Raw genomic sequence first — 21,748 nt, 5'->3', positions numbered from 1 at the left:
AGCTCTAGAAATGTTTTGTAGTCTTAGAGACTTCGCCCCACTTTCCATCAGCATGGGGGTGAGTGGATGGTAACTGAATTTTAATTTCTGGGTGTAGTTATTCTTAACTTCTTTAAAGTTAGCTATGAGCAAATGATTTAAAAGGAAAATGTTTCGGATTGTTTCTGCAGTTGGCACTGTGCCCCTGGAAACTACTACTGTGAGGTCACTGTGTATAAAAGTGCTCATTGTGTGGCGGGCAGGTACCCCCACAGCGGTTGGAGCTACGGTGACTCTTCTTACCAGGTCTTTCCATAAACTGCTGCTGAAATGAGGATGTTGAGAGTTCGTCCAGGCATCACTTGTAAAGTTACAATGCACCTCTTTCACAGTGGCTGTGACCTGTGAGACTGCAGGACAGTATAAGTGAACAGTATTTCCTTTTTTGGGGGGGAAAGACTTTAAACATGATAAATGTCTGACATCCCAGCATCTTAACAGCATTTCTTACAATTAGCAGGAATTAGTGGACCTTACTAAGACAAGTGCAGTTTCTGATCTGTTAAAACATATCCGAGCCTTTAAAATCAAATGAAATTAGAATTTTGATTGCAATATTTTAATGCAGAGTTGACCGTGAAACACTGCGCACACACGATTTGTTTACACACCTCTTAAAACACATGAGAGATCCCTTAAATATCAGAATCACATGCTTTCAGTGTCCCTTAAAGGAACAGTGCGGCCCAAAACAAAAAAAATTCAGTCCTTGTCTTTTCACCCTTATGCCGATAGAAACTTTGGTGAAGTGTTGTACATATCTGCAGCTTCACAGCAAAACAGCATTGCAGCATTCTCCGAAAACAATTAAAGGAGATGGGGACTTGTTTAGAAACATAAAACACACTTGACACCCAGTCCAGGTTGGACGCTTTTAGCCTGGCTCCAGAAATGTTTTGAGAAACTTTGCTGACTTTCCGTCAGCATTGGGGTGAGAAGGTAATGAGTAAATTTTCATTTCTGGGTGAAGTTTTAAAGCTGCTTTAAAAAACTGCTTTAAAAATTATTTAATGTCAGGTAAAACATAAGCGAGGTTAAGGGCTGATGCATATTCAACCTAGATCTTAATGTGAAACCAGCTATAGCCCTTATGAGGGGCTTAGACCCCCGGCTATATGTTAGTAAATGTATCTACAGAGTTGCTGTTTTACATGAGCTCAACAGGAGGTTTCCCTGTGGTTGGAGTCAGAGTGGGAGTAAACAGAGAAACAGAAGGAGAGCGGATGGAGTAAGGGGCAGAGCAATGCAAGTGCCTGGACAGATAGAAAAAGTCTGGGAGCGGGCTGGGATATATGCATGTTCACTGTCTGGAGCTACCAGAGTGACTGATTCCTCCTGCTGGGACTCCTCTCTTGACTCAGCGTCCGGACTTACTGAGAAACTTTATCCAGGAGACAAGAAATTGTTGGTTTTGATAACAGGGTAAGTCATTTTTGGTTTATTTTATTTGCTCTTCAGTTGCTGGAGTACTGCCGACTCTACCCGCATACTCTGAATATCTTATTTTAGTGGAGCTAGTATGTCTTGTTGAACTTTTGTACAAAACAAGACCAAAACAGCTTTTACCAAAACATGGTGAAAGGTGGAATCCCCAGCTGCCACCTGTGTTCTGTGTTTACTCAAGACGTCATCTTAGTTTCCATCACCTGCATAATGAAAAGCCATTAAAGACAAGGGAATGTGCAAAACAGAGGTCCGCTTAGGTGCATGCTGTTTTTGTGTTTCGTAGTAAACACGCAGCCTTAGCTTTGATTCATGAGGAAACGTGAGAGGGACTCTCTGTGATGGGATCCCACCGTTGCAGCTACACAAACCGTTTATGAAACGACAGCAATAATTCATATTTTAAAAAAAGTGGTCAGGATAATGACGTGTTTCAGTGCTTTTTTTTGCCATTGATGTTGAGTTTGCCAGACTTTATATTTGGGAAATTGTTGATCCTTGAGCCACATGATGAGTACTAGTATGAGTGAGGGAAGACATTGTGAAAAGTGAGGAACACTTAAGTCTGGGAGCGTGGAGAATTATGGAGGTCAATGGCACTTAAATAGATTGTACATTTGTGACACTGGTCAACAGTCGATGAGGAAAACACTGTCGGACCTGTGGCAGAGAGACATCAAGCAGATGTGAGGTCAAAGGTCGACAGCTCTCTGCGGGGATGCAACACTGATACGTGACCCCTGCAGGTCTCAGGTCAGCTGCTACTATATACATGTCTTTATGGGACCGTGCATCGGCCAGAGCTGAGAGCGCTGGTCAGAGCTCCATTAAGAAATCATGGAATCCTAATAACTTACATGCATCCTTACAGCTAAGATTTCTCCTGCATGACCAACGCCACTTTATTCTGTTTTTGAATGTGGGTAATTCTGCGACTTCTACCCCAGTCACAGTCAGGTATCAGACAGCAGGGGAGGCTGCAGTCTGAGTGGGACATGTATGAATGTCTCTCCTGGGGACTGGATAGGGAAACAGTCTGCGGTGCTTTCAGCCTCTCTTAAATCACTTTAAACCACCTATGCAGCAAAACATCCAAAAGCTCCTTCATACAGAGTTTAGTTGACTTCATATGGTGGCGGATGGGAAAACTTGGCACTCGCGTCGCTCACACTCGTTTTGACACAAAATGGAATCCTGCCATAAATTACGACTCAGATTATCTCATTTGGAAATGCGCTCTCAGCTGTGGTTACGCAACCCCGGCAATGCGGCGATCACCACATCTATACACACTAAAATGGGAGAGCTGAAGCTGAGGAGGTCAAATATGCAGGAGGTGAAAGTGCTCCCTATTTTTATCCCTCCTCATCAATAACTTAAATGCAGAAATTCACCAGCAGCCACCTCACTCACACAGAGTCACCATATTTGTTTCCTCCAAGGAGGTTATGTTTAAACTCTGTATGGCTGTTTGTCTGTTTGTCAGCAGCATGTTCCAACAGATTTCAGTGAAGCTCGAACTTAAGAGATTTTCGAAGTTTGTGTTATTTGAGCATTTCACTTTTGATAAATAGGAACTGATTTGATATTTTTTCTCAGAAATGACTTTTATTGATGCTTATTGAGTCATTAAGGCATCGTTGGATCTTGTGTGTTGTGCTGGATGCCAGTCATGAGTCTAGGTTTAAATCAGTTGACCCCCTTTCTAAACTCACTGTAGCTACACTTGCTATCTGTGGATTGCCCTGGATTGCCACGGGAAAAAAACCTGATCCAAGTCCTTCACAAAGAAACCCGCCAATAACAAAGTGATTAATACATGCAACACATTGTCACATAGAGCCCCTTTAAAGGTCCTGGGGATAATCTTTGTTTTCAGGGACAAATTCAAAAGATTTGGATCATAAAGTATCTTGATTAGCCCAAGGGTTTTTTATGTTTTGAATTGTTTTTGCTCTTTGTCTTTGTTTTTGCTCGCGTCCGGGCTCCCGGCATTTGACATTTCATAATTAGGTCAGCAAGACCTTTCTAAAAAAACAATAACAGTTTTGTGTTACAAATAACATTCTCCTGATTTTGTCAATTTCCCTCTTGTCTTCCTCTTTCTTTCTTTCTTTCTTTCTTTCTTTCTCTCTCTGTCTGCCTGTACTCTTCCATGCAGGCTTGTGCTGTGCTTGCACTGCATTGTGGGAGTGAAAGTCTCTCTAAACGCTGTAGTTGTCACCTCTTGTCAGAATGAGGTCCCTAGCCTTCGGCCTCTTCTGCCTGTTGTGCTGTAATGCTGTTCGCCTGGACAGGCGCCGTCCCAGACCCATTGCAGCCAGAGGGCGAAATGAGACAAGTGCCCAGGCCAAAGCAGTGGGTGAGTGACCAGTTAGTGACTAAAATGTGTGTTTGCCTAACAGTATGTTTGTCTGTTTCTAAGACACAAGATGATGGATTTGACTTCAGCTCAAACTGAGCTGTGTGTTTGTATTATTTGCTTCCCTAAACACAAACCTCCATATCTTTGGTCACAGAGAGCTCGTGCAAAGCCACCCCGCTGGATTTTGTTTTCGTCATCGACAGCTCCAGAAGCATCCGCCCCCATGACTATGAGAAGGTCAAGACCTTCATCATCAACCTGCTCCAGTTCCTGGAGATCGGCCCTGACGCCACTCGGGTCGGTCTGCTCCAGTATGGCAGCGTGGTCCAGCCCGAGTTCTCCCTCAGCACCTACACCACCAAGGCTGAGGTGGAGCGGGCGGTGAGGAACATGGAGCACCTCGCCACAGGGACAATGACCGGTCTGGCCATCCAGTACACCATGGAGACATCCTTCACTGAGGAAGACGGAGCACGACCAGCAAAGCTGCACATCCCACGAATAGCTATGATTGTGACTGATGGGCGGCCTCAGGACACGGTGGAGGAGATTGCAGCTCAGGCGAGGCAGGCCGGCATTCAGATCTTTGCTATCGGAGTGGGCAGGGTGGATATGGACACTCTGAAGACAATAGGGAGTGAGCCACACTCTGAGCACGTGCACCTGGTGGCCAACTTCAGCCAAATAGAAACCCTCATCTCTGTGTTCCAGTCCAAACTGTGCGGAGGTGATGAATCGATTTTCTCTCATTTTGTTCCAGTGTCAAACCTCATTGATCGAGCATGTGTGTTTGCACACTTTGTTTCAGTATCTGTGCCGGTGTGTGTCCATGCATGTGTTAGGTTCAGAGATGTGTGAGGTGGTGGACCATCAGTGCGAGCACATCTGTGTGAGCAGCCCTGCCTCATACAGGTGCAAGTGCAGGCAAGGCTTCACCCTCAACCCCGATGGGAAGACATGTAAAGGTGAAGGAACTCCTTTTCTTTTCTCTCATCGGAGCTGTTCTTTTGAAATTTTTACCCAGGAAAAAATGGTCAGCTACATTAATGTTTTTAAACTGGCACAGTTTTCATCCCTGTGGAGCGTTTTCGCCTGTTTTAGCTAGTTGTTTTGGTTTTCCTGCCCAGAACGTACGTCTTAGCACAGAACCATCTCGAAAGACGCTTCTATTAACTGTTTGGAAAAGGGCAGAAACTTTCAAAAAACAATTTGCAGTTGATTGGACAAACCTTCCGCCTGTCATCCTTATCATGGAGTAACTACCACCAGCAGAGCCTGTTTGAAAATCAAACTCTTACCAAAGTCAGTCAGCAAAAACATATTTTCCTTTGAGAAAAGCCTTCAGTGATTTAAAAAAACTCTTCAGGTCTGATATAACAGATGCTATAGCAGCTCACTGACCTCTTAAGGAGCCACCATTGTTTTTCTTTAAATGAACAGTCGCATCTGTCCAGGTTGTCACACATAAACCACCTAATATCTCAAAGGATGCTGATTGGTTCAACACAAGCTCAAAGCCTTGTAAGGTACGCCATTGTTGAAGCAGGCAGTTATTTTCAGGAAAAAATTCTAAACCCCCCCCCCCGTATGCTGCCTGTCCAGCACCAAACAGCTGATAGACACAGTTAGCGATTAGTTTTAGTTCCTAAAGAGTCAAACGTTACTCTCAGGAATACCAAGGGGCCTAAACAGAGTTAAAAGGAGATGGAATTTCTTACTTACATTCATCAGGTGAACACAAACTTGATTCCAAATGAATAATAATGTCGATCTGTGTCTGTTAGATGTGTAAATAGGTGACTTTTGACCAACAAGTTCGCAATATCAGCTAAAGAAGTCGTGTGTGTCAGATTTTTTCTGCTTCCCTCAAGTAGCCAAAAAAACCCCCCAACCTATTTACAGGTTTAATTGTGCAAACTCAACTGTAGATGCCTGTCGTGTTTCTCTTCATGTTCTCACTCTGTAGCTGAGGATATGTGTGCTGTGGTGGAACATGGCTGTCAGCACATCTGTGCCAACTTACCTGAGGGCTACGAGTGCCGCTGCCGTCCAGGATACCAACTCACAATAGACCTGAAGACATGCAACAGTAATGATACATCTCTTCCTTCTTTATCACTAGAGACCCTAACCTCTCTCATCACTTCCTCTTTTTTTAGCTACTATTAGTTTGTTATTTTACTCCATTTACCCGAGAACCTTTGTTGAACAAAACACAGTGTACTGTATTATTGCTGGGCCTCCGATCCGAACGAGAGCCAGCACTCTTCCTGCCACTGACGTCCCTCCACCCACTGTTGGAAAAGGACCCTTTTGCTCCTGTGGTGGATGTTAACAGAAAGTAAAGTGGGGGAGATTTCCTGGAGGAAGTGTGCTTTTGCAATCATCGGAGCAGCTGCTGAAATGTGGAGGTGTATCCAGGGTGTCATAGTATCAGTGAATCAACACAAGGGCAGTCTGATCTTTCCTGCGCGGAGTGGATTTTTATTTTTTGACAAATCAATTAACCCTTATCATAATATATTATCTATTTTGCTAAATGTTAAGCCATACTTATAAGTTACTTATGTGTTCTTGCTTGTTTTCTTGGTATATTCTCTATGTGTTGATCTGACGGACATGAGTACAGCAACTAACAACTTGTAATAGGGGACATAGTGTTCAACACAGCAGTGTTCTTTGCTGGAAGTAGTAGTGCTGAAGTATAAGGAGAAGTTCTCTTGCATTAATAGGTCATTCGTCCTCCTCAGGAATAGACTACTGTGACCTGGGGAACCACGGCTGTGAGCAAGACTGTGTCAGCATTCCAGAGTCCTACATCTGCAGGTGTAAGAAGGGCGACGTCCTCAATCCGGATGGCAAAACCTGCAGCAGTAAGTGATTTTATCTTGTGGTAATCAGCCGCAAAGTGACTTATGTTATGGAAACATATCGAAATCTAATAATGAAATAGTTTCTGGCTACACTAGCCTTTCTTTAAGTTGCTAAGTGTCTTCTGCAGAAAAGATTTCTCATTTGTTTGATAGTGTTAAGAATGCCTCAATCGCTGTTCTTTACTGTTTATGTCACGCAGAGATCGATCACTGTGCTGATGGCACCCATGGGTGTGAACAGGAGTCTATGAACACGAAAGACTCCTGTGTGTGTAAATGCAGGTCAGGCTTCGAACTCAGGCCTGATGGGAAAACATGCAAGAATACGTGTCTGATGTTTTTTTCTACTTGTTATTTAAAAAAGGGATTCTGTAGGGTTTTTTTTTTCTGTACAGCAGGAAAACACTTTCTTATTATTTATACATTCATATCTATCTTAGAGGTAATCTAATAATCAATTTTTACAGGATTTCTACATAATTTTCAGTGTATCTGTTTGGTAGAGCAACAGCATGGTGTCAGTGCACCCTACATTGTTAGTGTTTGTATGAGAAGAGAGCTGTTTGCTGATAACTCTTTGAAAAACATAAATAGCTCTTAAATAATACAGGGACTGTACATGAAAACGTGTCATGTTTAGATTTAGGCCTCAAGACTATTTAGTTGTCTGGAGTTCGGTTCCCTCTGTTTATGCCCACTGAAACAGTGGAATATATAAAGAAGAATGTAGGAAAGGAACATACAGTAAATTTGACATAATCTGTCTGTGAGATTTTTGAACTTTTCAAAGCATAAACAAAAAGTCTTGGCCAGAGTAGCAGAACGTCCTCTAAATAATTGTGCCTCAATCGTGCCTCACCTGATCAATTATTTATTGCAGAGACTGACCACTGTGCTGCTGGCACCCATGGGTGTGAACAGGAGTTCATGAACACAGATGATGCCTGTGTGTGTAAATGCAGGAAGGGCTACACACTCAGGCCTGATGGGAAAACGTGCAAGAGTACGTGTCTGATGCTTCTTTCCTCTCATCTTTTCTTCTTATTTCATGTCATGAAATGTGTTTTCACAATGATGTCTGATTGATTTACATCCTGTGTGATGATCTATACAGTACATTCATAACTGTAGACGTCCTCCTGCTTTCTGTTAGTGCTACAGGATTGTCTAACAACCACACCTTCACAAGAATGATAACTGTAGCACAAGAGGAAACCTTATACTGTATTACTGTAATCCCCAATGGTGGTGAATACTTTCCATTGGTCCGACTGGACTACAGTCAAGATTTGCTTCATTTTCCCAGTATTTACTCCGTGACTGTTTCCTGCAGAGATAGACCATTGTGCTGATGGGAAACACGGCTGTGAACAGGAGTCCGTGAACACAGAACATTCGTGTGTGTGTAAATGCAGAAAAGGATTCACACTCCGACCTGATGGGAAAACATGTCAAAGTGAGTCCAAGCTCATATGATGTGGATATGATGTTAATATTCATAAGCACTGAATTGTCGGATACTACAGAATAGAGCTGCCTTGGAAGAAATAACACACAATAAAAACATGTCATTTCTGTAGTACATGTGTTACTTCCTCTGTTGTGAGCGATTCAGAGTTGAGGTTTCTGATTCATTTCATATTTTCCACTTCAGTTCGTGTGAAACTACAGATGCGTGAGGAAAAGCCTGATTTAAACATAATCTTAATCACATATTTGGCAGTTTAAAAAGCCAGAAGTGATGTTTGTGTGAGTCCAAGTGAACAAACTCAGAATGTAATCTTCCATGTTTTCGGTGTTGCTATGACTGTATCCATCCCCTCTTCTGGTATTTACATGTTACATCATTTCGAATGAATTTTGAACTAGTTGTGAGGTCAGTGCTAATCCCAGCGCTCACAGGGAATTCTGTTTCCCTCCTCCCCCCAGATTAAGGGGACGCTCTGTGTTTACTTTTCACCAGCATGCAGCATTCATGTCCTCAGACACCAATTAGTCTACCAGTGATGCTGATGACGAAAACGGAGGACAGTTAAGAATGCAAGTGACCATAGTCGCAAAGTGTGATTGCAATGGCTCCAACAAATCAGGGCCTTTCGCAATGTATCATACGAGAAAAGTATTTTGGACACTTAAATGTGCCACAGCAACATCACACTGATCTGTGTTTCTCCTCAACCTCGCAGCTCTGGATCTGTGTCAGACGGTGGACCACGGCTGTGAACATCAGTGTGTCAGCGCCAACGATTCCTACATCTGCAGATGTTTTGAAGGATTTACGTTGGCTGAAGACGGAAAGAGCTGCAAAAGTACGATCTCTTTGATACAGACCCTCTCCCTTTAGAATTTCAATAACAATACATAAAGCACGCGTTTGATGTTTCTGACAGAGGCAGAGTGCGGCGACGGAGTCATGGATCTGGTTTTCGTGATCGACGGCTCTAAGAGTCTGGGCCCTGCCAACTTTGAGCGGGTCAAGCGGTTTGTGAACAGCATTGTGGACTCGCTGGACATTTCCAGGACAGGCACACACGTCGGCCTTCTTCAGTTCTCCACGAAGGTGCGGACAGAGTTCACCCTGGGCCAGTACACCACAGCACAGGCCATCAAACAGGCTGTATCCCGGATGCAGTATATGGGGAGAGGCTCCATGACCGGCTCTGCCTTACGCCACATGTTTGAGTCCAGCTTTTCAGCTAAAGAAGGAGCCAGGTCTAACATCCCTCGCGTCAGCATCGTGTTTACTGATGGCCGATCCCAGGATGATGTGTCTGAATGGGCTACTAAAGCAAAGGACTCTGGTACTTTTCTTGCCAGTCAGATGCTGACAGCAGTTTTTAATCAAAGTTTTTTCTAATAAGAGTTTCTTGTCATTATCTTGTGTTCTGCTCTTTCCAGGGGTCACAATATACGCTTTGGGTATTGGCAAAGCCATTGAACAGGAGCTGAGAGAAATAGCCTCAGAGCCTGACGAGACGCACCTTTATTACGCTGAAGATTTTGAGCAAATGGGAGAAATCACAAAGAAGCTCAAGTTGAGGATATGTAAAGGTACTAAATCTCTCAAATATGGTTGAACCCACCGAAAAGGGTGTCCAGAAGTGTGTTTTTTTTTTTTTTTTTATCAATATTTTTATTAAACTTTTCACTTTTACAAGTAAAAGATGTCTACACAGTATGGTTCATGGAAATAAAAAGCAAAACAAACAAGTAGACAAGACAAACATATCAAAACACAAGAACACAAGAACACCAGCTCAGATCCATATAAATAATACTTGAATATACAGTAATAATGTACAGTATGAGCAGTCAAGAAAATCCCTGCAGCATGATGTTGGAGACATCAGGCTCCACATAGTTCAAATAGGGCTCCCACACTTTACAGAATTGGTCTGTTTTTGAATGTAATATACATGTCAGGTACTCCAATGGCACTAGATCAAACACCACTCTTTGCCAGCCTTTAACAGTTGGTACTTCTTCCTTAATCCACTGCAATAAAATATTCTTCCTCGCTGCGTATGTAAGAATACAATACAACCTCTTATTATGTTTGGACGTTAAGCGTCGGCTTGGGAGGCCCAGTATGAGAGACGCAGGGTCCATCTCCAGTTCTAGGCCCAATATCTTTTGTATCTCAGTCCAGAAGTGTGTTAAGTGCTCATAGATAAAGTCTATGAAAATGTCTAACCAAGTGATCAGTCATATTTCATCCTACAGGCCTGCATTTCTCTCTATTAAAGTGGTGCGTCACTGCCACCTGCTGTTGCCATGATGATCAATGCTTCTGGGCATTTACTCTTTACAGGCAGCAACATTGTGCAAAGACATATCACATAACACACACATCACTGTTAACTGTTTCCCACCCACAACCACATGTATGACAGTCTGTACAGCGAGAGACAGGAGGTAAAACCTGCAGGGAAATACTAAGAGAGACGGGGTGAGGAAAAGGGTAAGATAGGGAAGGTAAGAAAGAAAATAAACACATCTGAGGGCAGGAAGATCTTCTCATTTATTTTTGTTCCTCTCCCCACAGACAAACCATCTGATGAAAACATGTGCCAGTGTGAGAACGTGATAATGTTTCAGAACCAGGTGGCCGAGAAGCTGAGGAACCTGGTGCAGAATAATATCCTTTTCTAAAACACAGTAAACTTCACAGTTACTGGGACATTCGATATGTTTGTTTTCTGGCGATCTTAGGCGGATTTGCCCCTGCTATTCTCCAGTGCAAATAAACAGACAACTCCATGCAAAAAAAATATGTGTTTGACTGTTTAACAACAGAAACATAACATCTACGTGCTTAAGGATGCTCTATCAGACTATGCAGCAGTAGTGAAGTGAACGAAACGGATTAATGTGTCAGCTGTGAACTGTTTTGTGCTGCTTTTAACCTTGAACAACACTGGGAAATAATCTAGTACTAACTATTTCTTGTTAGTGGTGGTAGAGAAATGAACTTTGTATGACTTTACTCTGATTTGACATGTAAGAAGTCATTACTTGGGTTCAGATCACTCCATGCAAAAAAAGCACCTTTCCTTAACATGCATACTCGAAGCCATGTCAAAGAAGCTGGAGACCCTCGAGAATCAACTGGTGCTCAAATGAAAGGCTGAGACACCCCCCCACCCTGCAGTGTAGCATTCACGGGGGATCCATTTAATTTCGCTCCACAAGCTACACTGAATCATATGCAGATGCAATGCTTTCTACTGAAGCTATTTATACACGTTTGTATACACCACATTGTATTTTTGTGTGTAATGTTCTTTGTGTAGTGCAAATCAGAGGAATACTTTTGTACAGTAAACTGACAAATAAACATTTTACATTTTAACATTTTTGGTTTGTTTTCAATCAGGCTTTATGACAATGTGGGGGATATTTGGACGGTATTCAAGTCATCTATGGTACTTAACCATTTCTCACAACAGACAGACAAAATAATATAAACTACTCATTCAGTAGTAGTAATATCAAAAATACTCCGCCACTTCCACTTAATACAGAAATGCATACATTGTGCATGTGCTAACCTAAACATTACCACCAGGTGGTGGATCTTCCAGATGGGACACTCCTATAAGGGGGAGGAAACTTGCTCCAAGCACATGTTTTTCTCCTGCTCCTCCTCCTCCTCCTCCTCCTCTTCCCCCTCCTCCTCCTATATGAATAGAGTGACTGTGAGCAGGATACATTCAGGGAACTTTCAGCAGTAGTGCCTGCACTGCTCAGCTGCACTCTCACAACAGATCTGGGGCAAGAGGGCAGCAGGCCATGCATAAACACACAAAGTGACCAGAGGAGATAATGGTGCCCAGCTTCTCTTAGGAACTGAAGAGCTGTGCTGTAGCTGTCCATGTTCTCGCTGCCAGACAGGCTCTGTCTTTGCTAACAGAGAGCACTGTGGACTTGTCTTTGCTATTACATTAAGGTCCAAGTCTTTTTTTTTTTCTTCCAGTCATCTCAACTCTTTTTTTCCAAACATGGGGTGCTCTTCATCCAGTGCACAGACTGTTGATCAAGAGAAAAGGCCAGGTACAAAGCCAGAGGAGAGCAATGGAGATACACTGGGTAAGTAGTGATCACCTATGTAGAGTTTGTGTCCTATCTTTTTGTGTTTGTTTTTTGTTTTTTAACTGGTGAGCATGAGATACGATTTAGACATTCTTGCCAAGATGTATACAGTAGTTGCTCCAAGCTAGTTGGATATGTTGAGTCCATTCTTGCTGAGGGGTGTGTGACTGCAGATCTAGTACATCGTGTGCTTTCTCATTCTCCTCTGCTGCACAGCATACTACAGTACCTCCAGGACGAGAATTATTCATGTTCACCCACTTTCCCCGAAGTGGTTGCTATTTATTTTTAGTCAGTCATCTCCAGCTTGATGTCCATTGAAAGTGTGCGGACAAAAACTGCTTGACTTATTGATGAAATAGAACCTGAGAAGTTGCTGACTTCCATGATCCTGTAGTTCTTGATATTCCGGCTAACTGGGCATTTACATGTAAATGTAAAAAAAGTTAGATTGGTCCAATTTAGGTAAAGCTCCTGTGAGAAAGCCATCTAGCAGTGTTTTGCAGTCTATCTGCAGCCTGAGGCAAGAGTTGTAACCCAACCTGTTTTCTGCCACTATGCAGTTGTCTGATCTGTGACTTTAGGTTGTTTGCACACATGTAAAAAGGGGTCTTTTTCTGTGCGACCAAAGTGACATGACTCAAAAGATAGTATGCATCTTCTGCGTGCTCCTGAAGTGTTCACGCAAAGGTTTTCCCAAAAAAGTAAGCCGTACAGATGGCCATCTTCGCATGATAAGGAGTGTTTGAAATTTCACTCCAGGAATTTACAGGTCACACAATGGATGCAGGACTGCAAAGGAGACAGAGGAGGGGCTAGAAGACAGATGCCAAACTGAAATGTTTTCAGGCTACTCTGAAATTCCTGTGCATGGGACAGCAAATCCCGGCTCTAAAGCAATTTAGCAACAAAACATTAGAGTCTGACTAATATTATTGGCTGATGCCGACGCCGGTATGAGATAGTAAAAACAACTCTGATAGCGATACATCAGGTGATGAACACACTTTCTTTGCAAAGATCCCTTGACTGTGGTTATGACAAATGTGTGCAATGGAGGCAGGATAGTTTGGACAGTTTAACAATAAACTTTTTTTTAAAAACCTAAACCATGCTGACCTAAGCCGGGCCAAGTATTTTATTTATATATACAGAATCAAACCGCAACAGAAAACTGTAAAGAGACCGAAAAATAAAACATGAATGAATGAAAAATCACAAGCATACAGTCCAAGCAGGATTTAATCCCTGGTCTCCATTTGCGAGTCCTATACATAACGCCCTCAACCACAACTGCTTCCTCCAGATGTGGTTTCCGTCGCTATTTCTGTTAAGTAACGTTGAAATGATGGTCCTGAAAAAGATTAACCATCGTGCTCTAGGAACAGCACCAACACAGCGATACCAGATAGACTTTATCAGGACAACAATACGCCGATTCCGATATATCTCGATAGCCCAATATCAGCTGATGCTATCGGCCCACTGACATGTCATTCAGGCTCTGCTTAACATGTAGCCACGCTCTGTGGGCCTTGGTTTGCTTGGCTCTGCATATGGACTCCGTGTTCAAACCTGTGCAGACGCCCACCAAGAGGCCTGACACAGACCATGATTGTCTATTCATGACTCCAGCCCACTTGCACATGGAAGTGTCATGCCAGGCACGGCTGCATGTACAGTATGTTCTCACTGCATCTTCCCACATACACACGGTGGTTACAGTCATTGTCAGAAAGTGTTCCTTTGTGCAAGTGATAGCTGGAGTCAACTCAACACATGCAGCTAATGGCTTTTGAGGAAAACAAGCGAGTGACCAAAGTGTTTTGTGCCTATTATTATAGCTGGCACAGCTCCTCTGTACTCTATGTACAGCTTTTCCATCTTCCACTATGTCACTGTGTGATGTGTGTGTCAGGACATTGTCCCTCCAGCCAGCTATGGTCACCTGGAGAAGCTCTTGTTCCTCTCCAGGCTCTTACATCACCCCAACAAGAAAACCAGTTATTGTGCTCTTTGGCTTCTCTAAACATGGCTGAATGGGTGGAGGTTTAATTCATACAGTGTACAGTCTGTCTAACAGACCAGCTGTATGCCATCCAAGCCACCACTGGTCCCATCCCCTGTCCGGGCCCCCCTGTCTGCCCCCCTCCCTCCCCTCTGCGCTCTTGGCCAGCCATGGCACTGTTTTGACTGGGATCTCTGTCATCTCTGGCTGCTAAATCATGTTGACACACAAGTCATCCATGCCTGGAGAGGCCGTCTCTGTCCCGACCCGAACACACACTCGCACTTTTCAATCGCGGTTCTCGCCTGCTGTGCAGACAACAGCTTTGTATTGTCTGTTATAGTTGGCGATATCTGCTTAAACAAGTTGAAACGGATGGAAAACACGTTTAAAGGGAAAGTGTGTTAAGTCAAAGGCCTGTAGAAGGAGTTGAAGCTTATGGAAACATCCGTCTTAAAAAAACTCTGCTTTTGAAATTCTTCACTCTTATTTTCAGCAGTATGTCACTTCACCTAAAGACTTTTTTGTGCTGCGTGTTCTTCCATCGGCTCATTTGGATCGGAGTTGCCAGGCCTCCACATTCCCTTCCACCCATCACTCTCGGATCTTTTTACCACATCTGACAGACAAGTAAAACCAGGAAGCGGCAGCGTCCAAACTGTCCACCCATTCAGCTTCTGGTTTATCTCATTTGTGAATAAAAGTGTTGCTGCTGAGGAAAAAACCCCCCGATAAAAGTCACTTCAAAAGCCTCTGTCAGGTTGTTTTGATTCCTGTAACTGAGATGTGTGTTGCAGTTCCTGAGTATCCCAACCCTCTATTGTTCCTCATCTGCTGTTCACATCCACAGTTATGAGAGCAGGGTTCAGGGAATGAGAATAAAGGTAGGGTGTCTCCCCAGGGGCGAGCAAGCAGAGCCATCGTCACGTGTATTTTATTTCCTCTGCGAGTGACTTGCGTGTCCTCTGGGATTTCTTCAACGAATCTTATTTTTCAGCCACGGAAATGAAAGGATGTTTTCTCTAGCACGCTGTCTGTGTGCCATATTGCCTTATTTCCTATCATCCTGCCTTCCATGTTAAATTAAGCTGCTGTTTTGCTGTATTTGTGTTTTTTTTAATGTGTTTGGCACAAGAGGAGTTGAGGTAATGTTGATCCGATCATAAAAATGTTTATAAATGAATTTTTATAGGTTTAATATTGAGGTTCACTCTCCTGATTTATAAGTGGAACCACTTTTTTTTTTTTTTGCAGACTGTCACTTTAGTTTATCTACACATTTTATATATTCAGGAAAAGAACTTGCAGGGGAATGTGAAACGATACAGAAAATTGGTTCCTGAATGGTTGAATTTCTCAGTTCAGATCTATTTCATTACATTATAAGTTGACAAGAGTTGTTGTCATGACAAATGTGGTCATTTATTAACAAAACCCTTCAATCAATAGATTAGCACAAGGACGCCCCAAAGAAGTTTTAAGCTCAGTCAACAGAAGAATCTTCTTTGAAAGCTTTACCGTTGCTCAGCGTTGTCATGTAGTTACTGTTACAGATTAACAACCCGTCGCTAAAGGACTGATGAAGACTGATAAGCCATAATTGCAAGTCATAAATCCTAAACAAGCCTCTCTTTTGTCACCCTGTATTGACAGCAGTCAGAAATGGGTTCATCGCAGAAGATGCACAAACCATCGAGGACCAGATGCAGTTGCCTGTGCAGACTGCCTTACCAGAAGATCTTCAGCCGGGAGCCGATGACGAGGCGGAGGCCGTGTTGATAGCCCTGGAGGCCCAAGAGGATCTTGGTTCTGGGGAGGACCTACTGGCTGTTCCTGAGCCACAGCCAGAACTTGTCGTCCCTGCAGAGCCAGCTCCAGAGTCTGCTGCTCCAGCTGAACCTGCCACTGAACCTGAGGCCGCTGTAGTGGTGGTGGAGGCAATATCCCCTGTGGAGGAAGCTGCCCCCGTAGAAACTGTTGTGGCTGAGGCTGCACCCGAGGTCAAAGCCATTGTTGAGGCTACAGAGGAGGCCCCTACTGCTGAATCTGTTGTAGCTTTGCAGGCAGAGGCCCCTGCTGTTGTTGAGGAGGTGACGGCTGCACCAGCAGAGGCCTCTCCTGAAGTTGCCGCCCCTACTGTTGAACCTGTTATATCTGAGCCAGCAGAGGCCCCAGTGGTTGTGGAGGAGGCCCCAGCTGTAGTGGCTGAGGCCCCAGCTGTAGTGGCTGAGGCCCCTGCTGAAGTGGCTTCTGTAGAGGCAGAGGCTTCAACTGACAATGCTGCAGCAGTTATCGCCTCAGCAGCAACATGTGAAACCTCAGAACCAAGTGAAACATCAGCCCCAGCACCCGCACCAAGTGAAGCCGCTGTGCCAGCTGAAGCTGCAGCACCAGCTGAAGCTGCTGTACCAGCTGAAGCTGCAGCACCAGTTGAAGCTGCAGCATCAGCTGAAGCTGCTGTACCAGCTGAAGCTGCAGCACCAGTTGAAGCTGCAGCACCAGTTGAAGCTGCTGTACCAGCTGAAGCTGCTGCACCAACTGCAGCTGCAGCACCAGCTGAAACTGCTGCACCAGCTGAAACTGCTGCACCAGCTGAAGCTGCAGCACCAGCTGAAGTTGCTGCACCAGCTGAAGTTGCTGCACCAGCTGAAACTGTTGCACCAACTGAAGTTGCTGCACCAGCTGAAACTGTTGCACCAGCTGAAGTTGCAGCCTCAGCTGAAGGTGTAGTGCTAGAGGCAGCTTCAGCACCAAGTGAGGCTTCAGTAGCAGCTGCACCTGTGGAGGCAGCAGATACCATAATAATCCCAGAGATTGCTGTAGCAACTATTCCAGAGATGCCTCCGATATCTCCAGCCACAGTAGAGACCCCCGCTGAGCCTCAGCCAACAGTACTTCCAGGTACAGCAGAACCTGCAGCTGCTGCTGAGCCGGCCCAGGTTCCAGCAGCTACACCTGCTGTTTCAGAAACCTCTTCAGAAGCAGCCCCAGAAGCTCCGGCAGCAACTGTAAACATGGCAGCCCCAGCAGAGACTCCTGTGGTTGACTCTGCAGCACCCTCAGCACCTGCAGGTTCGAATCCCTGATTCCACACTGCTCTCTATCTTATATCGTCAGAAATGTTAAGTAGTTCTTCTGCATTGTACAGTAAAAAAAATAATTGCTTTATGCCACCTTAGTAAATAGAAATCATTTGCACAACATTAATAGTGAGATGAACAGATTCCCACAACTTTAGCCATGAAGCTATGTATAGCAGATGTGTCTACTCCATGTGACAGTTGACACACTGCAATGCAGCGTGGCCACATTTCTTCTGTAAAAGGTTTTAAAGGCTGATGGATAACAACAATAGGATTTCAGTGAGTGATGGCTCCAATTGTTAGGGAGAGTAGCGTATGACTTGAGGGAGTTTATGACAGGTTGTCTGCCTCAGTGGTTTACGTGATTAAACAAAGAACTGTTTCTGGGAAAACCTGTTTCACCCCAGGGAGTCCCACTGTGTTTTAACCTGCCTGATAAAGCAGAATCGACAAATGCTGACAGACTAACCCTCCACCCAGAAACTGACAGTCCCCCATCAGTTCAGTGTTGCCACTGGCTAAACTAGCTGGGAAATCTATGCAGGCATGCATCAGGCACTAAACATGTGCAAACAAGCAGAAAAAGCTTGGACAGAGACAGATAAAGCTAAGTTATGTGCACACAGATAAGGAGATTTTGTTTACATCCTAGTAAAACAATTACACCAGCCTGTCCATCTACCTGGTGAAGACGCGTCCAGAGTTCTCACTTTAACGTCACCCCCTTCCATTGCTGAGAGAGTCTCCAACAGAAACAAACACGGTTAGCAACACAAAGCTCTGAGTAAACCATTCAACCGTTCTTGTAATAAACAGCCCTTCACATAAGTTCCCGTCTGTGATTAGTCGGAGCTGACAGGATGAACAGGATATTGTTGGGCCGCAAGGCTGAACAGATAACACAGTGTGAGGGACAGAAAGCAGCTACACACTCTGCCAGTGAGAAACGAACGCCTGTCTTGGAGTGTGTCGATTATGGCAGGAGCATGTTGTCAGCACAACAGCTCCAGTCACACAACTCTCTCTCATTGTACTCTATTGTGGACTGACTACAGAATAATCATGCCCTGCTGCTTCGAATTACATAAGACAATGTAAATGCGCCACGAGCCTGACTGGAACCTAGACCTCATGCGAAAACAGTTTTCACGGCTCATTTTAAGGAGAGATTCAGTCATAACGTGTTTGTGATTGCTCTGCACCTTAACACTACTGCAGCTAATGTTTTTAAGACAGGAACAGACAAAGCAGCCCTGTTTTTGCACGCCTGACCACAATATGTGGAATTTGACACCTTTTCACTACAAAGTAAAGTGATATCTCTGGTTAAACTCTGTCCATATTTAGAAAAACTAATGACTGAAATCATTTCAAATCAGTGTGCTAATTATCCGGTATGTATTCTACATATTAACTCATTAAATGCACAGTTCCTCCAGTGGTCAGTTGCCCTGGCTAAAGCGCTGAGCTTGCACAGCCTGAACCCCACTCTTAACTCTGAGAGAACATGTTGTACTTTTAGGGCAGAGACGCCCCTCCAGGCAGCACGTGTAAAATACTGGTCTGGTGAGGAAGACCTATTACATAACTTTTAGGAGACTTTTTTTTTTCCAGAGGCTCGGTATAGCATGTGTGTATGTGCGTGTGTGTGTGTTAGATGCCAGGTAAATTACTGGTAAACCTGTTCAACGGAACCAGATGTGGTTTAGAGGGAATGTTTGTGCTTCTGTGGTGCCATGTGACAGTAGCTATGTCTTCAGTCTGGTGACGAATGAAGTCGTATGTGAAACGAGCTCAATGTGCCCTCAGCATGAAAGACTGCCGTGTGGCTTGTTTAGAATGAAAATGTCATATTGACTTCTTTTCAATCTCTCTGTGTGTAGTGGTGTCTGCAACCGAGGCCTCTCAGGATACAGGGAGCGAAAAAGCCAAAAAGGAGGATTGAGTTGGTAAGAGCACAGCCACAAACTGCACTTTAACCTAATGAAAATACTACAGGATCAGCTCAGTAACCGCCACTGTATGCAAAAACACTGAATATGAATAGTGGAAGTGATGTCCTGGGCTTGTCTCACTCATATTCTTTTATCTTCTTTCAGAGAGAAGTGGTTCACCAAAATAACCAAAATCCCAAAGCTACCATTGTAAGACGAGTGGAAGAAAAACAAGACAACGCGACAAAACACCACATTTTCAGTATTGTCTGACCAAACTGTACACCAAATCATTAATATGCATGGTGCCTTAATAACATGTGGTTGAAGAAAAAGATCAGGAATTTTCCTACATTTGTAAATATAAACTAAGTTTTTCTACTGAGACCATACGTGCCTGGCGCCACATACCCTACATACAGGCCTATGCAAAGGAATTCTTCAAAAACACTTACTCGGATGGGTCGGATGAGACAAGAGGGTGCGATATCCTGTGAAATCTGTGTGAGTGTGATGGACTAGGGAAGGATGATGTTTTAAAATAGCTGCTTCTGAGGAGTATAAGCCAAAACATGACTGTGAATAAACATTATGCAAAGCGCTCAAGGTGACGAAAAACACACAACACACTGGCTAGTTTACAATGCCAGCTTAAATTTCTATCACTCCTTGCGATATTAATTTCAAAAGGATCACATTTAAATTCAGCCATAAATCCAGTGTCGTTTGGTGTTTACACATTCTTTAATTGCAGCCTTTCTAATAAGGTTCATCTGATTAATAGGAATGACCGTACTAAGTGTTGAGTAACAGAGTGTACAGTGTAATACTGATAAGCACTACTGTAGGTCAAATCCATGTTTTCTTCATCAGTTTCAGGTAGAAAAATCATGAATAAAATGTGTTTTTTTTTGTTTTTGTTTTGTGTACGGCAGAAAAAGGCATGCAGGTGGCATACAAAAGGTTAGTAAAGACATATTGAATCAATTCCAGGTTGAGGAGGCAGATGATCCAAGTACCGATATGTCATCTTACCATCCATGAAGCCATTCTGTGCGGCTGCACTTTAGCTGGCAAATGTTCAAGAAATTCTCTCCTTCAAAATTTCCAACAGGCATTTCCAACTTAAAGGCTTCACAAGGCCGGGCAACGCTGATGTCATATGCGCATTGGTAATGATTTGAGTGCATTACATACATGTGTAGCACAGTAAGAGATCACCTATAGGACATGATTTATAAATTATCTTTAGCTCCACATGCTGTGTCTAAAGAGTAAAGTTCTGTTATTTCCGTTGTGTAAGATGTGATGGGCGCCGTGGGAACAAAAACTTGTTTTGATGTCCGATATCTTTTTTTTCCCCAGCTGTTTCTTCCTCTGTAATATATTCATTTCCTGAGCTGTGTCTGTGATTCTGCTAACCTAGTGTACAGAATAAAGTTTTACTCACTAATATATGTGCCTTTTGTTTTTTAAGTGAAATGGGACCGTTTTAGTGCTCGGAAACCATCTTGTATAGTTGTGTATGTTTTTAAAAAGAAAGAAAATGCGTACATTTAATAAAAAAAGCAAACAGAGTGCTGATTGACAGTTGGACATTTACATTATCCAAATGTACAGGACTCACCTTTTAAAGAGTTGTTTTTCATTCATGTGGCCTATGATCTCACAACTATTTGAGCAACACATTAATAACTGATTCAGTAAATAACGACATATCTATCCAGCACACTGCTCTATGATAGAAACTAGGAAAGTGGTCCTTGATCATTTCAATTTGTAATATTATGCTCAGAACATGCAAAATGAGTTCACACCCCTGCTCCTCATGTTAGACAGAATGCAGCTTAACTATAACAATACTGTACTATGCACATAATGTTGCGTGCGACCCTGAAGAACCATAAGTAAGCCAACATCTTAGAAAACATGAATGTTTTTAAAGGATAAGTGCACCTAAAAAAATGAGAATTCAGTCATCATCTACTCGCCCCCATGTGGAAGGAATGTCAGGTGAAGTCTTGTGGTCAGCAAAACATTTCTGGGGATTCACAGCAAAACGGCATTCTCATAAAACAAGACTTTCCAGCGCCACGAGGATGAGTAGGCGATGGCTGAATTTCGTATTCGGGTGAACTTTTCCTCTAAGTACATTTTACGTTACTTACTGTATATACAATTGTTTAAATGCCTAGCCTTCCACAGCATGTTTTAACCTGTCCCAGTTACACAAACGTGGTTTTGGAGTTGAGCCCTTCTCGAGATGTGAGAGGGTAGGTTTATGTCGGCCTTTCTCTATTGATTATTTTCTGTTGTTTACTTTGAAGTCAAATGAGTGAGCTAACATTTGGGATCAACTCCTTTTGCTCACAGTATAAAACAGAGATCAAAGCTATGGTTGGAGCAGGATT

General features: G+C 43.4%; 2 protein-coding genes across 3 annotated transcripts; both read left to right on the top strand.

Moving 5' to 3' along the window:
- The first annotated feature begins 1,294 nt into the window (after positions 1 to 1,294).
- LOC115566790 (matrilin-2-like) lies at positions 1,295 to 11,572 on the top strand. The gene is made up of 14 exons (XM_030392780.1): positions 1,295 to 1,461; positions 3,644 to 3,844; positions 4,002 to 4,574; positions 4,690 to 4,812; positions 5,814 to 5,936; positions 6,598 to 6,720; positions 6,921 to 7,043; positions 7,601 to 7,723; positions 8,054 to 8,176; positions 8,907 to 9,029; positions 9,111 to 9,521; positions 9,619 to 9,771; positions 10,766 to 10,858; positions 11,288 to 11,572. The coding sequence occupies exons 2-14, from the start codon at positions 3,718 to 3,720 to the stop codon at positions 11,341 to 11,343; spliced, it is 2,274 nt and encodes a 757-aa protein (XP_030248640.1). The 5' UTR covers positions 1,295 to 1,461; positions 3,644 to 3,717; the 3' UTR covers positions 11,344 to 11,572.
- A 325-nt stretch (positions 11,573 to 11,897) lies between these two features.
- LOC115566994 (calphotin) lies at positions 11,898 to 20,792 on the top strand. 2 transcript variants are annotated; one of them, XM_030393107.1, is made up of 4 exons: positions 11,898 to 12,309; positions 15,977 to 17,392; positions 19,287 to 19,352; positions 19,503 to 20,792. In XM_030393107.1, exons 1-3 carry the CDS (start codon positions 12,222 to 12,224, stop codon positions 19,346 to 19,348), a joined length of 1,566 nt encoding a protein of 521 aa, XP_030248967.1. In that variant the 5' UTR covers positions 11,898 to 12,221; the 3' UTR covers positions 19,349 to 19,352; positions 19,503 to 20,792. The 2 variants fall into 2 exon arrangements, with proteins under 2 accessions (XP_030248967.1, XP_030248966.1); XM_030393106.1 differs by having other exon boundaries at positions 11,904 to 12,309; positions 15,974 to 17,392.
- Positions 20,793 to 21,748: the final 956 nt, after the last annotated feature.

Source organism: Sparus aurata, chromosome 17, assembly GCF_900880675.1.
Source record: "Sparus aurata chromosome 17, fSpaAur1.1, whole genome shotgun sequence".
Classification (NCBI taxonomy): Eukaryota; Metazoa; Chordata; class Actinopteri; order Spariformes; family Sparidae; genus Sparus; species Sparus aurata.
Note: the sequence above shows the minus strand (reverse complement) of the source record. Positions and strands in the feature narration are given on the sequence as shown.